The following is a 13,626-nucleotide window of genomic DNA, read 5'->3' on the forward strand; positions in this document are numbered from 1 at the left end:
TGGTAATAGAGTCTGAAGTTACCAATTCTGTTACACACGCTTATTTTTTTTATCGAGATTATATTATTGTTTATTATAATAAAGTTATAATGATTGATTTTTTTTGTTCCAATCCACAAACTGCTGCAAACGTTTACACAACACTGAAAAAAATTGTTTTTTCGATGAATTTTTTTTCGATACAAATCTTTTTGATTTTGATATATCGCATTGTGTGAAAGTGGGGAATAAAATTGATTTCTTTTAATATTTTTTTAAACAACAATGATCACCCACTGCCCTTGGATATTAATAACTTTTTTTAAAAGGTATTTTTAAACTTGATCTGTTTTTTTTTTCTTTAATATTTTTTTAAAGCCTTTTTTAAAAACAAAATCTGTATATCTATAGATATATTTATTTTTATATATATTTATTTATTTATAAAATAACAAATATATTAGTTGTACAGAGAGAAAAAGAATGAAATTTAATTTTTCAATAATATTTTTAGTATTGTCGTTTGGCTGTTTGTTTCATCTAACGAATGGATGTAAACCCAGTATGATAGCGCAACCTGGAGGTACAAATGGCCAAGGATATTTCTATGTACAATATCCCTTTATAAATTCACAATTCCAATCGATTATATCTCTCGAGGGTCTTTATTTCAATAAGACAAACCCAGGTTTTGTTGCCCACCAGAGTGGTAATTATAATTTCACCTTTAATTGCTGGGATGGAACTAGTATCACCGCTAGTTACCCAATCACCGTTCCACGTCTCACTGTCGACCAACCAAAATGCTATGCCAGCAAGGTCAACATCACTTTTAGTGAGCCTTGCTTTGTTGTGAACATCAACGACGATGGAATGCCGACTACCGGACCATGGGAATTGTCAACTTCCAGACCCTTTAAGAGCAACACCTTTAAGTGCGAAACAGGAGAAAACAACAATTACCAATATGAAATAGGTATTCTTTCACCAATCAAACAAAATATCCCTCAAGTAGATGTCACCGATGCTTTTTGTGGACAAAATGGACGTATCAAGGTGAATTCGCCAACTTCCTACACTGCAATTAGACTGAGTAATTCATCAGAGATCTCTACGGATACCGCTGGAGATTATCAATTTTTAACCCGTGGTGGTTATCTTTTAGAGTTAGACTCTGACGACTGCGGAACTCAAGAGATGTTTATCCAAATAACTGAATCATCAGCAAGTATTGATATTGACATTGAGCCCGATGTCAGATGTCCAGTTGACTTTAGAGTCAGTGCTTCGATCAAAGGTTATAATGCCTCAGCTCTGCAATGGATTGTAAATAATAGAATAGTCCCGAGTCCAAACAATATTACAATTGAACCAATATCAAGATATTCAATTCAAGCTGGATTCCCACAATATGGAGAGTGTTATTCTAGAACCTATTATTCTCAACCAACTACCTGTATGATCCATTTTTTATTATTATTCAATCAATCAATCAATTAATAATTAACAATTTTTATTAATTCACACAAATAGATATGTCAATTACACACTCTGTTAATTACACTGATTTGTGTAGTGGTAAGGGTTTGGTGACATTGAATTATCCAAGTTATGTCAATATTTCATTGGTTCGTGATTCCAATGGTATTACCATTCCTTTCAACGACACTGAATCAAAGGTTTTTGAGGTGGAGTTTGGTATGCAATACGATATTTTCGCAGAGAATTGCTATGGACCAGATACATCATATTCCATCATGCCCGTTTTACCATATCCAGTTTTAGTCGAAGATGAGTTCCCAGCTGGACATGGTTCATGTTTATACAATACCGCATTCACCATTGCCAACTCTGAGATGTATTCAAGTGTCGCCCTTAGTTATGATGGAATGCAGTATTCCATGGTTGATGGACGTATTGAGGATGTCCCTCGTGTTAAAGCTAAATACAATTTGAAATACAATTATCAATCACCAGATGGAAAAAAATGTGGAATTCAACAGGAATTGGATAAATTGGACACACTCTATTTTGTGTACGAAAATCCCAGTGCTAATGACATCAACTACACGATGGCATTGTCTCCACAATACCCTTACCCCACATGCGATTCACAATCCTACGGTGTTGTATACGATGTAAACTTTACCTCTCCAACCGAAAGCTATTCAAGAATCTATTATACCTATTCTGCAAATGGATTCTTTGAGTTTGTTTCCAGAAGAGATCCTTCATGTTTTGTCGACGGTATTAAATTTACCAGACCAACATTCCCACTTATTGCAGATCCACCAACGATCAGTGTTACAATGAATGCATCCTGTATCTACACTCAAGGACAAGTCACTGTAAATAGTACTAGAAACGATTTGGCAGTTTCAATCAACGGATATTCCTATTATGCAACCTTGGAAATCGGTCTGAACAATTACACTCTCTCACCAAGAGATTATCAATTTGTGTTTACCCCAACCTCTACTGCTGCTCAAGGTTGTTCCTACACCCTCAATGTTACCGTTTACAACGATCTCCCCAATTACAAATTCCAATATGAACAAACCCAAGGTATCACTAATTGTACTGCTTACCAAGTTGCATCAATCAAAGTTACCGACTATCAAAAATACACAGAACTATCATATCTCGGTGTAAATGCAACCGATGGTGTCATTAGTAACCTCGAATATCCAACATTACAAATATCATTTGACTATATGGGTGTTTGTGCAGGTACTATTGAAGCTTATAAAGTTTCCCTGAACATCAAAAGTGTTGTTATGGTGCCCCAGTTCATCAAGAAACCCACCTGCAGCAATACTGATGGTCTGCTTGCTTACAATCTCACAGTTGATGGCGTTTCCAATCAAGCTGAAATATATTTGGGTAACACTGGATACACATACACATCTGTCCCAGTCGCACCAGGTCCAAACCAGACATTCAGATTAATCCTTGGAAGTTGTGTCTTTGAAGATACTCTGGATATTGATTTGGACGACCCCAAGATTACCTACACAGTGAGTCAAGCTACATGCACTGCACCCCCAATCATTGACATCCAAGTGGCCAATCCAAATGTCGACTTTGGATTTGTTAATTCTTCGGACCCCAACGCTTACACCTCCGCACTCTACCCACAAAAACTATTCTATGCTTCGGCACAACAAAACTTTGATCTACCATTCACCGTCCATTGGAATCATGTTTGTCAAAAGAAATTTACTGCCAAAGTAGTCAATCCAGTCACTCCAGTACCCATCTATGAAGTCACCTACGCATCGGGATGTGGACAACAAAACATTACTGTTACCGTGAAAAATCATCAACTCTTTACAACTTTGGAGATGGACGGTATTCCATTTGACTCCAATGGACAGTTGACCTATATTCCAAATATCGGCAATAATGCAATAAGTTACGTTTATAAGGAAGCTCTTTGTATGGAAAATAACAGTGGTCCAGATCTTGTCTTCCAGTTGAATGTCACTCTTCCAAGAGGAGCCTCTTCCACTAGAGAAGTTTGTACCGGTGCAAATGATGCTACACTCTCATTACCCAAAGCCTCAGGAAATTACCAATTGATCAGATGGACAGGATTAGATACTGCTGAAGGTCCAGAAATACTCGAAAAATCTATTCAAACCTTCGACCAACAAACACTTCCAACTGTTTTCGGTTCAAACCTTTATATCCCTATCAATGGCCTTAATCTTGCACAGAGTGACAATGACTTTACAAATCTACCATCTGGTTTCTACACTCTGATCAACTCTAATTTCGACAATCCATTCTGTCCAGTAAGAACTGACTTGATCATCACTGGAAACGAACCATCGTTGTCAATCAACTCATTGGAGGTTTGCTCTGCCACTCAGTCATCTTCGTTGAACATCACATTTGGAATCGACAGCTCGCTCGCCTACAATATATCGATCGATGGTGTCTTACAGGTAGATCACGCCAATCTTCAATTACTACCGGGAGCCAATCACACTGTACAAGTCAACATTACCGAGCCAATCTGTCGTAGAAGATTGCCTGTCGTTACCCACTCTGTTAATGTTCAGACACCTTTCGAGGCACAACTTGACACTTCCGATTGTGAGACAGTAGTTCTCAGCTCACCAGCATCTGGAAACTACAGAATCAACATCAATAACTCCAAGGACGCCACCAACGATCTCTCATTCACCTATGCCTTCAACGAAACCAACTCGAATCAATTTAAACTCGACATTGACTCTGGAGATTACACTGTACAATTTATTAACATTGATTCTGGATGTTCATCGACACAACAAAGCATCACAATCGATGGTTGCTCAGCTAAAAAGAAGAACCTTGGTTGGATTGCGGCTGTAATTATCGGTGCCATCTTAGTTGCAATGTTGGCCGCTTTCGGAATCTATAAATACAAACAAAGAGCGATAGGAACTAAAGTTAAAGAGATTGACGATCCAATCCAATTAAAGACAGTTCCAATCTTTACAGGTGGTAAAGTTGCTAATATCGATAAATTCTAAATTATTAATTAACGACAAAATTTACAAATATATTTATATAAACGAACGAATAAACAAAGAATAATAACACTATTTAATTTTAAAATAATTTAGATTGATTCCATATTCTTTGAGTTTTAAATACAGATAAACTAACTCTTTAACAAAAAGAGTTTTATTTGATTTGATTTGATTTTTGTTGTTTCATTTTTTTTTTCTGTTTGGAAAGGGAGGTCACCTTTGTACTAAGTCTTCGTTACCGTTGAATTAACGACTGCCAGTGTAAATGCAGATCCGATTACAACATTAACTACTTTTGTATGTACATTGACAGTTTTGATTGAATGATTGCTTTCTGGTGAAGTTGGTGGGCTTAAATTATGATTATTTGAATTGTTGAGTGTTGTTGTCGTTGTTGGTTGGTTTGTCGTTGAGTTTTCAGATTCTGTTGGTTCTTCTATGTTCTCTCTTGGTGGTAATCCATTGCTGTTTAAATTGTTTCGGTTGGTTGTTACACCTGTCATTGAATTCGGACTCTTTGATCGATTCTTTCGTTTCTCCAGTAGTGACATCGAGTCTAAATCATTCTGTAGTATGTTGAGATCGGTAGTTTCTTTGGTGACACCCCATATTTCCTTATTGACTATGCACGGCATATCTTGATCTTCTTGACAGTTATTTCCCAGTCTAAAGTTATCACCCAATCCAAAAGTATACAATCGACCTGAACTTGTAATGATTGCGCTGTGCCAACCGCCGGCAGCAATCTTTACGGCCACATCGCCAATCTCATTATGTAGTTCAACCACTTTGGGTGGCAGTTTAGCATTGTTATTATTGATATCGTTTTCACTATCACTGTTATACTCTCCATAAATCTCTTTGTAGGAATCGATCGAATCATTGAATTCATGATTGAAATGTGAGAAAGGCATTAACTTTGGCCTACTTTGATGTCCAACTACATCACCAAGTCCAAGAGCACCATCACTTATATATCCAAATGAATAAACACATCCTTTTTCTAAAATTAAAAACAATAATATAAAGATTAGTTAGAATGACACTTTACTCTGATTCTATTCTATAATAATACTTACTTGTTAATAATAATACATGATAGTATCCAGCAGCAATATCTATAATTTCATCGTTTTGTTTCAAATCCAAATCTATTCTGTTTGGTTTGATCGAATCTGTGTAACTTCCAATACCGAGTTGTCCACACACGTTAAAACCAAAACTATATACATGACCATTGACGTCGAGCACCAATGTATGATTCTTTCCACAAACCACTTTTACGATGTTGAAACGCTCCAACTCTTTATTCTTGTTGGGAAGCGTGTGTTTCTTGACTGTGCCAAGTCCGAGTTGTCCATAGCGATTCCATCCCCATGTGTAGAGAGCACCCTGACTGTCGACCGCTGCCGAGTGCATCAGTCCGGCGGCGACACTCACAATATGCTTGCCAACCAGCGTTGAAATCGGACGTGGATTGAATGACGGCAGTTCATTACCATGACCGAGACGACCGAACGTTCCACACCCAAACGAAAACAACTCGCCAAACTTTGAAAGTACAAAAGAATGCTGTGAACCAGCCGCTACAAACACCGGAATCGACTGCGATAGTCCCGATATCGGTGTAGGATGACAACGATTGACCTGGTCACCAAGACCAAGCTGACCCCAACGATTGCAACCCCACGACAGCACTGTAGCATCGTTTGGTAGCACTGCAAGCGCATGGCTATCACCACACGCAATCATCGATACAATTAAACCTTGTTTTATTAGAGTTGGTAGTTTTATAATATTAAAATTACTATCATCGTCATCTTCATCAACTGTTTGTTTGTTATTATTATTATTATTATGATTATGATTATTATCTAATGCACATTGACCATAGAAATTATAACCCCAACTATAGAGTTGACCAAAGTATTGTGGATTATTGTATTTATCATATTGTTTCTGATCTTCTTGAGATCTCTTCTTCTTTGACTTTCTTAATGTATCACTTCCATCGGAATCATCTTCAGAAGTTTCGTCAAAGTCATCTGAACGCTCTGAACTTCCAAGAGATTCATTACTATCACTGGAATCACTCTCGTCTTCGCCCTCACCAAAAAACCATTTATCAACACTCTTTCCACCACATGTTAACCACTGTGTAACTCCAGATATCATATTTTTGTTTAAAATTATTTATTTACTATAATATGTTATTATTTTAATATATATATATAATAAATACTAGAAAGTGATCTTTACTTCTTACTTCACTTTTTCTTCTTCTTTTTTTGATGTAACTATCTTAATTAATTAATAAGATATCTATCTAATCACTGAGTTGAATTCAGTTGGTAATTGAATTTATATAAATAAATAAATAACTATGTAATATTACTACAAATGAATGATATGATTTACTATCATTAAATAAATTAATGAATGATTAATGTTCGAATCTGAAAAAAAAAAAAAAAGGAATTGTTTTTGCAAACAAACAAACAATTAAATTGTTAGGAGTATTTCATTAATGACACATCGTATTCTCACATTAAAAAATCATTATAAAAAAATATTCGTTTCAAAAATATCTTCAATAACTAAATGTGTTAAACATTTTTGTTTGTTTGTGTTCTTTATAAAATAACAATAATTTGTATTATTTTATTTTTATTCATTTGTTTAAGATTGTGTGTGGTATTGTAACGTTGAGAAAAACTTTCATTTGTTTTTTTTTAAGAATTTCTCTTGTTTGGACTGTCATGAACTGAAAGAAAAACTTTAAAAACCAGATTAATCTTTGGTTTAATTTTAAATAAAATCTATATTTATCAAATTGTATACAATTTATAATTGTTTATTATTGTTTACTAGGTTTTAATATAAACAATAAATCATGTCTGAAACAAACATTACTGAGAAAGTTGAGGAATTAAAGATTGAAGATCAACAATCATCTTCAACCACCACCACCACTGCTACTCCAGCTCCAGAGAAGCCACTTGGGTAAGTCGTCATCATCATCATCATCAACCATATCAACAACGTTATCTATTTGTCTTCATTGTTTATTTATTTAATTATAATGTTAATAATATTGTACAATGTATTTCATTGCAATAGGAGATCGGTCTTCCGATCTTTTTACGTATTTCAATATATATTTATATTTATAAGTCTGATAATCGATATTAACATATTTATATATTTAAATAATGTAGAACCGGTTTAACTGTTGCTCAAAGAGTTGAACTTATAAAGTTGGTAGGTGAAGAGATTATCAGTGAAGAGAATCTCGAAAAGCTTTTGACTGCCAAAGAAAGATTGATTTGTTATGACGGTTTCGAACCATCTGGTAGAATGCACATTGCTCAAGGTATTCTCAAGTCTATCAATGTCAACAGAATGACCAAAGCAGGTTGCACCTTTGTTTTTTGGGTTGCTGATTGGTTCGCCATGTTAAACAACAAAATGGGTGGTGACTTGAACAAAATTAGAAAAGTTGGTCAATATTTGATTGAAGTAAGTTATTATAATCTTTTTTTAGTTTTATATTTATTAATTATAAACAAACAAACAAACTAACTAACTAATTAATTTCATAATCAATATTATAATAGATCTGGAAGGCAACCGGTATGGATATGGAAAATGTAAAGTTTTTGTGGTCATCTGATGAGATCAATAAGAATGCAAACGACTATTGGTTAAAGGTTATGGATATTTCAAGAAAGTTCAATATCCCAAGAATCAAGCGTTGCGCCCAAATTATGGGTCGTAACGACGAGGACGATCTCTCGGTCGCCCAAGTTTTATACCCATGTATGCAGTGTGCCGATATCTTCTACCTCAAGGCGGATATCTGTCAGCTCGGAATGGACCAACGTAAGGTCAACATGTTGGCTTTGGAATACTGCGATAAGTTGAAGATGAAGCACAAGCCAGTCATTGTTTCGCATCACATGTTGATGGGTCTCAAGGAGGGTCAAGAGAAGATGTCCAAGTCCGACCCAGAGTCTGCCATCTTCATGGAGGACACTGAATCTGACGTCAACTTGAAGATCAAGAAGGGTTACTGCCCACCGGGTGTCATCGAGAAGAATCCAATCCTCGATTACATCAAGCACATCATCATGCAAAAGTTTGAGGAATTCACCATCGTTCGTGACGAGAAGAACGGTGGCACCAAGACCTACACCAAATACGCCGACCTCGAGGCCGACTATGCTTCCGGTGCACTTCATCCATCTGATTTGAAACCAGCTGTTGCCCTCGCCCTCAACAAGATTCTCCAACCAGTTAGAGATCACTTTGTCAATAACAAAGAGGCTGCTCAACTCTTGAAGACTGTTAAATCCTACTCTGTAACTCGTTAAACAATCAAATCCCCAAAGTTTCATGAATCACATATTGATCCAATAATTCAAAACAAAACAAACAACTTTTACTTTTGTTTTTTTATAAAAAAATAATAAAAAGAATATATATATATAAATTAGAATTGTTATAATAATCGTTTAATATTTTAATGTGAAATAAAATCTTTAATACATTTTTAATTTAAATTATTATTCTGTTTGATTAAGTTTTGTTTTTTTTTTTCTTTTTGTTTCTTCTTTTAAAAGTTAAATATCTGTTCTTTTTCTTTTTTTTGTTTTTTAATCATATTCTACATCTTCATCAATGATTGTTTGTAAATGTGGTTGTGGGTTTGGTATCTTTTGTTTTCGCTGATCGATAACGATTAGATTGTAGACTGCTTTGATCAATGGCATCAATGCCAAGAATACGTAGAATGCTTCTCCTTCGTGGACTCTCCACTTTGGCAGTCCGAATATCCAGAGTGCAAAGGCCGCTGCCAGCAAGATCACTGTGACTATAAAGTTTTGTGTTGCTACTACCTCGGGAAGGAACGACGGTAGTGATTTCAGATCGATAGTGATCAGCTCTTGATCGATCAACTGCTGCCTGTTGTACTGCGATTGATGATTGAGAACTTTGTTGTCGTGGAAGATCGTGTAGATCGATGATACAATCGTAATGAGATAGTAGATCGCTGTTCCTATCACCAGACACCACATGAGAGAGATTGGCGCCATTGCCTCTGCCGGCAATCCAGCACGGTCGTGCAAAGCCAGTGCCTGAACCGGAGTTTTCCACATGGCATTGGCGATTCTCACAGAGATACCGACGGCTCCCACCAATAACTCGCGAATCGGTGAGAATGTCATTAGTTCCTGCATGCCATTGCTTAGCTTGCTGACACATTTGAATATATCCTCTTTGCCCTGTGTTACATTTGGCACGCCAGAGGAAACAACCATCGTCTGAGTAAAGTAGAGTGCGAGCAATGCCCAGAATGCGGATGATGCTATTGGGATGACAACGATTGTCAGTATACCATGTGTAATCTGCCCGGCAAGTCCTGAATCCAAAATGATTTCGCGTTCTGCCAAACGAGTAGCGCACAACCACAAGACAAACAAAACAACTCCTGCAAAGAGTGCCGATCCAAAGATTCGTACATTATGCAGCTCATCGCCAGGCGGCATCATAGCATCCATGATAGGATTGAAGTTGTAATTACCACAGAGATAGTTGGAGATTCCCACAACAGAGAAACGTGCCCAATTCTCTTTGAATGCAGTATGATTGTGTTGTTGGAGTGGCAAGTCAAAGTCGTCGTCGAAACCGACCGGTGAACTCTTGTCCTCTTGCATGGTGGGTGATGTCGGTGACAACTCAAAACGGTGTACCGATGGCAGTGGTGAAAATATATAGAGTGCAATCAACGACAATGCCAACAATCCACTTATCGCCACCTGAATCTTTTGATGTCTAATCTTTGTGGTCAGTCCTTTGTGGAGGAATCGATAGGAGCGAGCTGCCAACATTGGATGTCTACGGATCTGACGAGACAACTGCTCCAACATCTCACGAGTATAATTTACAGTCTGATCGTAATACTGAAGAAGTGTTACCGCTTGGCCAACCGGTCGCTTATACATCAGATCGTTATCTTCGGCGTCATCATCTTTGTTGTTATCACGACTGCCCTTTCTATGATGTCTTTTCTTTGGTGTGTAAAATAACTCTTCATACTCCGGTTGCAATCCATTCGACTTTGTTGATCTTGATGATACAATCGATTCGTGTTTCTGTTCACCATCATAATCATCATCATTATCGCTGTCACTCAATCCATAGGGAAGGTTTTCATCGTCATCATCTTCGATTTCAGATACAAAGTTTGTTTTTGGTGATGGTTCTGGGACAACTACTGATGGTTTCTTTTTCGATGATGAAGAAGAAGCTGCTGCAGAAGATGATTTAGATTTCGATGATGATGATGTTGTTGATGATTTTGATGATTTTGATGATTCTTTATCATTTGTTTCTTTTGATTTACTTCTTTTTGTTGTTTTCTTAACCTCCTCTTCCTGTGGATCGTCACTCTCTACATCCTCTGACTTTTTTGATTTCTTTCCACTTCCTGAAGTTCTTGCCATTTTTTATTGATGATTGATCGTTCCAATTCTGAAACTTTTGTAAGTTGAACAAAAAATGATTGGAAAAAAAAAACTTTAATTGGTTTTTTAATTTAACTATTAATGAATGAATTAATTTATAGATTAGTTGATTGTGTGATGTAGATTATAAATAATAAATAATTAATGTTAGTAATAATTTACATTTTTTGATTAAAAAAAAATACATACCAATTTAAAAAATAAATAAAATTTTGAATTTTATGAATAAATATATGATGATCTGGTAAGATGGATATATATATAGTTTATATTAATATAGATAATATTGATTAATATGAAAATATAATACACTGTTTTTAATTTTGAATTTTAGTGTGTTTGTTTTTTTTGAATATTGGAAGAATAACGGTAAAAAAAAAAAAACAATAAAAATAATTAAAAATATAATTGTATTTTAGTGATGTTCAATACCCCCAATCAATAAAATCAATACCACCACCCCCAAAATAGAGTGTTTTTTGCAAAGATTTCTGTGTTTGTTAAATTGTAAAAAAATTGTTGTTAATTCCATTTTATTATTTTTTTTACAAAATGATTTTACTAAAATTGGAAATAAAATCAAATTATATAAAAAATATATATTTTATTATGGTTTAAGTGGTTTTAGACCTAATTTAGCTCTGAGTGCATTCATTTCATCAATTTCTTGTTGGTCTGATTTTCCTTCTGTCTCTTTCTTGTGAGAAGAAGATGACGACGAAGACGACAAAGACGATGATCCTTTTTCATATTTTGAAACATCTTTTTTCTTTTTGATTTTCTCTTCTCCTAAAATTTGCTCCTTTTCTTTCACTGGACTTCTATCTCTCTTTCTACTATCTCTTTCATCTCCATCTCTGTCTCTACCATAAGCTCTATCCCTATCTCTATCTCTATCTCTATCTCTATCTCTATCTCTATCTCTATCATGATAGACCCTGTCCCTGTATCCATCCCTATCTCTATCTCTGTCCCTGTCTCTATAATCTCTATCTCTATCTCTGTCACGATAGTCTCTGTCTCTATCTCTACCTCTGTCTCTGTCTCTATAATCTCTATCTCTATCTCTGTCACGATAGTCTCTGTCTTTGTCTCTCTCTCTTTCCCTATCTCTATCTCTGTCTCTATCTCTGTTTCTATCTATATCTCTGTCACGATAGTCCCTGTCTCTATCTCTATCTCGAGTGTCTCTATCTATATCCATTCTATCTTTACTGGTTCTTGACTTTTCTTTGTTGTTATTGCTATTATTATTGGTGATATCTGATTCTGATTTCTCTGTAGATTTCTTTGGTTTACTGGTCTTCTCTTGATTTGAATTATTGTTATTATTATTATTATTCTCGAGTTGATCCAACTCATCGATGACCTGTTGTGTTAAATCATCGATATCGATTTTCTCTAGCTCTACCAATGCACTGATACGCTTCTCTAGTCCTGCATTTGCCTCGAGTGAAGAACGAGGTGGAAGATGCGGCAATGCAATGTCTAGACTATAGTTGGTGGTGAGTAGCTCCTCGACAAACTCATCCATCGATAGCTTTCTATATCCAATGTCCAACTGTAGTCTAATCGTTCGATAGTCGTTGTACAACGGCTCCAAGTATCTATAGATCTCCAAAGGCTTGCCAACCAGTCGCAAATAGAAAGCACCCAACACCGTCACATACTTGAAATCTTCGTTAGTGATAAACTCAACGACGATATCCATCGACGGCTGTATCTGCAACATCTTTAGCATCAAACACAAAAAGTGTGTCGGTTGTTTATTTCCTCCGAACGTACCACCGAATGAATTCAACGACATTGCTCTATCAACCAATGTTGACTCTAATAATGATCGATACAAAAAAAAAAAGATGGTTAGTAAATTGATATCTTTATGTTGTTTTCTTTTAAAAATTTAAACAGGTTTTATAATTTACCATTTAAACCCATACATTTCTCCTTCCAATATGGATGAGATTGTATCTTTATTCTAACGATCTTTTCAACTAGAGAGGTGGGATTCTTTCCATGTACTGTTTTGGCTCTTTGAAGTGATAGTATCTGTGATGGTCGAAGCTTCTTTCCATCTGGACCTACTTGTTGCTCTTCAACTTCTTGCTCGTCATCGTTATCATTATCAATATTCTGTTGATCTAACTCATCATCTTCATCATTATTATTATTATTATTACCATCATTTTCTCTTTGATGATGATCATCTTCATCACCACTATCCATCTTTAATAAATAAAACTATAAAAAAAAATGAAAACACAAAAAAAAAAAAGAAAAAAGCGAAAATCTTTGATGTAATAATATTAAAACATTGAACAATACCAATTAATTGAATTTCGTCAATCAAATAAAATTATATATGAAAATTTGATGTTTTCAATTAATTGATATTCTTTGATTATAACCCAATGAATTACATCTGTAAAAGATGAAAAGCGAATTAAAATATCATTTACTTAATTGGAAAGTAAATGATAGTAAGTAATACTTGTAAATAAAGAAAATTATTTTTATCTCGTTGTTATCAAATATTAGAAATCATAATTATAATCTTGTAAAATGAACTTCTTTTGTCTTTAAAGATCAACCAAATA

The 13,626-nt window shown here is 35.3% G+C and overlaps 5 protein-coding genes across 5 annotated transcripts; 2 read left to right on the forward strand and 3 right to left on the reverse strand.

Annotated features, from left to right (window-relative positions):
• Positions 1–462: 462 nt before the first annotated feature.
• PPL_05584 (uncharacterized protein) lies at positions 463–4,502 on the forward strand (the record flags this gene model as incomplete). Its single annotated transcript, XM_020576461.1, has 2 exons — positions 463–1,435; positions 1,513–4,502. 2 exons carry the CDS (start codon positions 463–465, stop codon positions 4,500–4,502), a joined length of 3,963 nt encoding a protein of 1,320 aa, XP_020433710.1.
• Positions 4,503–4,726: 224 nt separating this feature from the next.
• PPL_05585 (RCC1 domain-containing protein) lies at positions 4,727–6,677 on the reverse strand (the record flags this gene model as incomplete). The annotated part of the gene is made up of 2 exons (XM_020576462.1): positions 4,727–5,505; positions 5,582–6,677. 2 exons carry the CDS (start codon positions 6,675–6,677, stop codon positions 4,727–4,729), a joined length of 1,875 nt encoding a protein of 624 aa, XP_020433711.1.
• A 718-nt stretch (positions 6,678–7,395) lies between these two features.
• Positions 7,396–8,875, forward strand: tyrS (tyrosine--tRNA ligase; the record flags this gene model as incomplete). Its single annotated transcript, XM_020576463.1, has 3 exons — positions 7,396–7,505; positions 7,721–8,021; positions 8,120–8,875. 3 exons carry the CDS (start codon positions 7,396–7,398, stop codon positions 8,873–8,875), a joined length of 1,167 nt encoding a protein of 388 aa, XP_020433712.1.
• Positions 8,876–9,157: 282 nt separating this feature from the next.
• Positions 9,158–11,008, reverse strand: PPL_05587 (uncharacterized protein; the record flags this gene model as incomplete). The annotated part of the gene is made up of 3 exons (XM_020576464.1): positions 9,158–9,375; positions 9,401–9,640; positions 9,688–11,008. 3 exons carry the CDS (start codon positions 11,006–11,008, stop codon positions 9,158–9,160), a joined length of 1,779 nt encoding a protein of 592 aa, XP_020433713.1.
• Positions 11,009–11,636: 628 nt separating this feature from the next.
• On the reverse strand, positions 11,637–13,255 carry prpf38a (PRP38 family protein; the record flags this gene model as incomplete). Its single annotated transcript, XM_020576465.1, has 3 exons — positions 11,637–12,636; positions 12,700–12,859; positions 12,955–13,255. The coding sequence occupies 3 exons, from the start codon at positions 13,253–13,255 to the stop codon at positions 11,637–11,639; spliced, it is 1,461 nt and encodes a 486-aa protein (XP_020433714.1).
• Between the last annotated feature and the right edge of the window lie 371 nt (positions 13,256–13,626).

Source organism: Heterostelium album, assembly GCF_000004825.1.
Source record: "Heterostelium album PN500 unplaced genomic scaffold PPL_contig12, whole genome shotgun sequence".
Classification (NCBI taxonomy): Eukaryota; Evosea; class Eumycetozoa; order Acytosteliales; family Acytosteliaceae; genus Heterostelium; species Heterostelium album.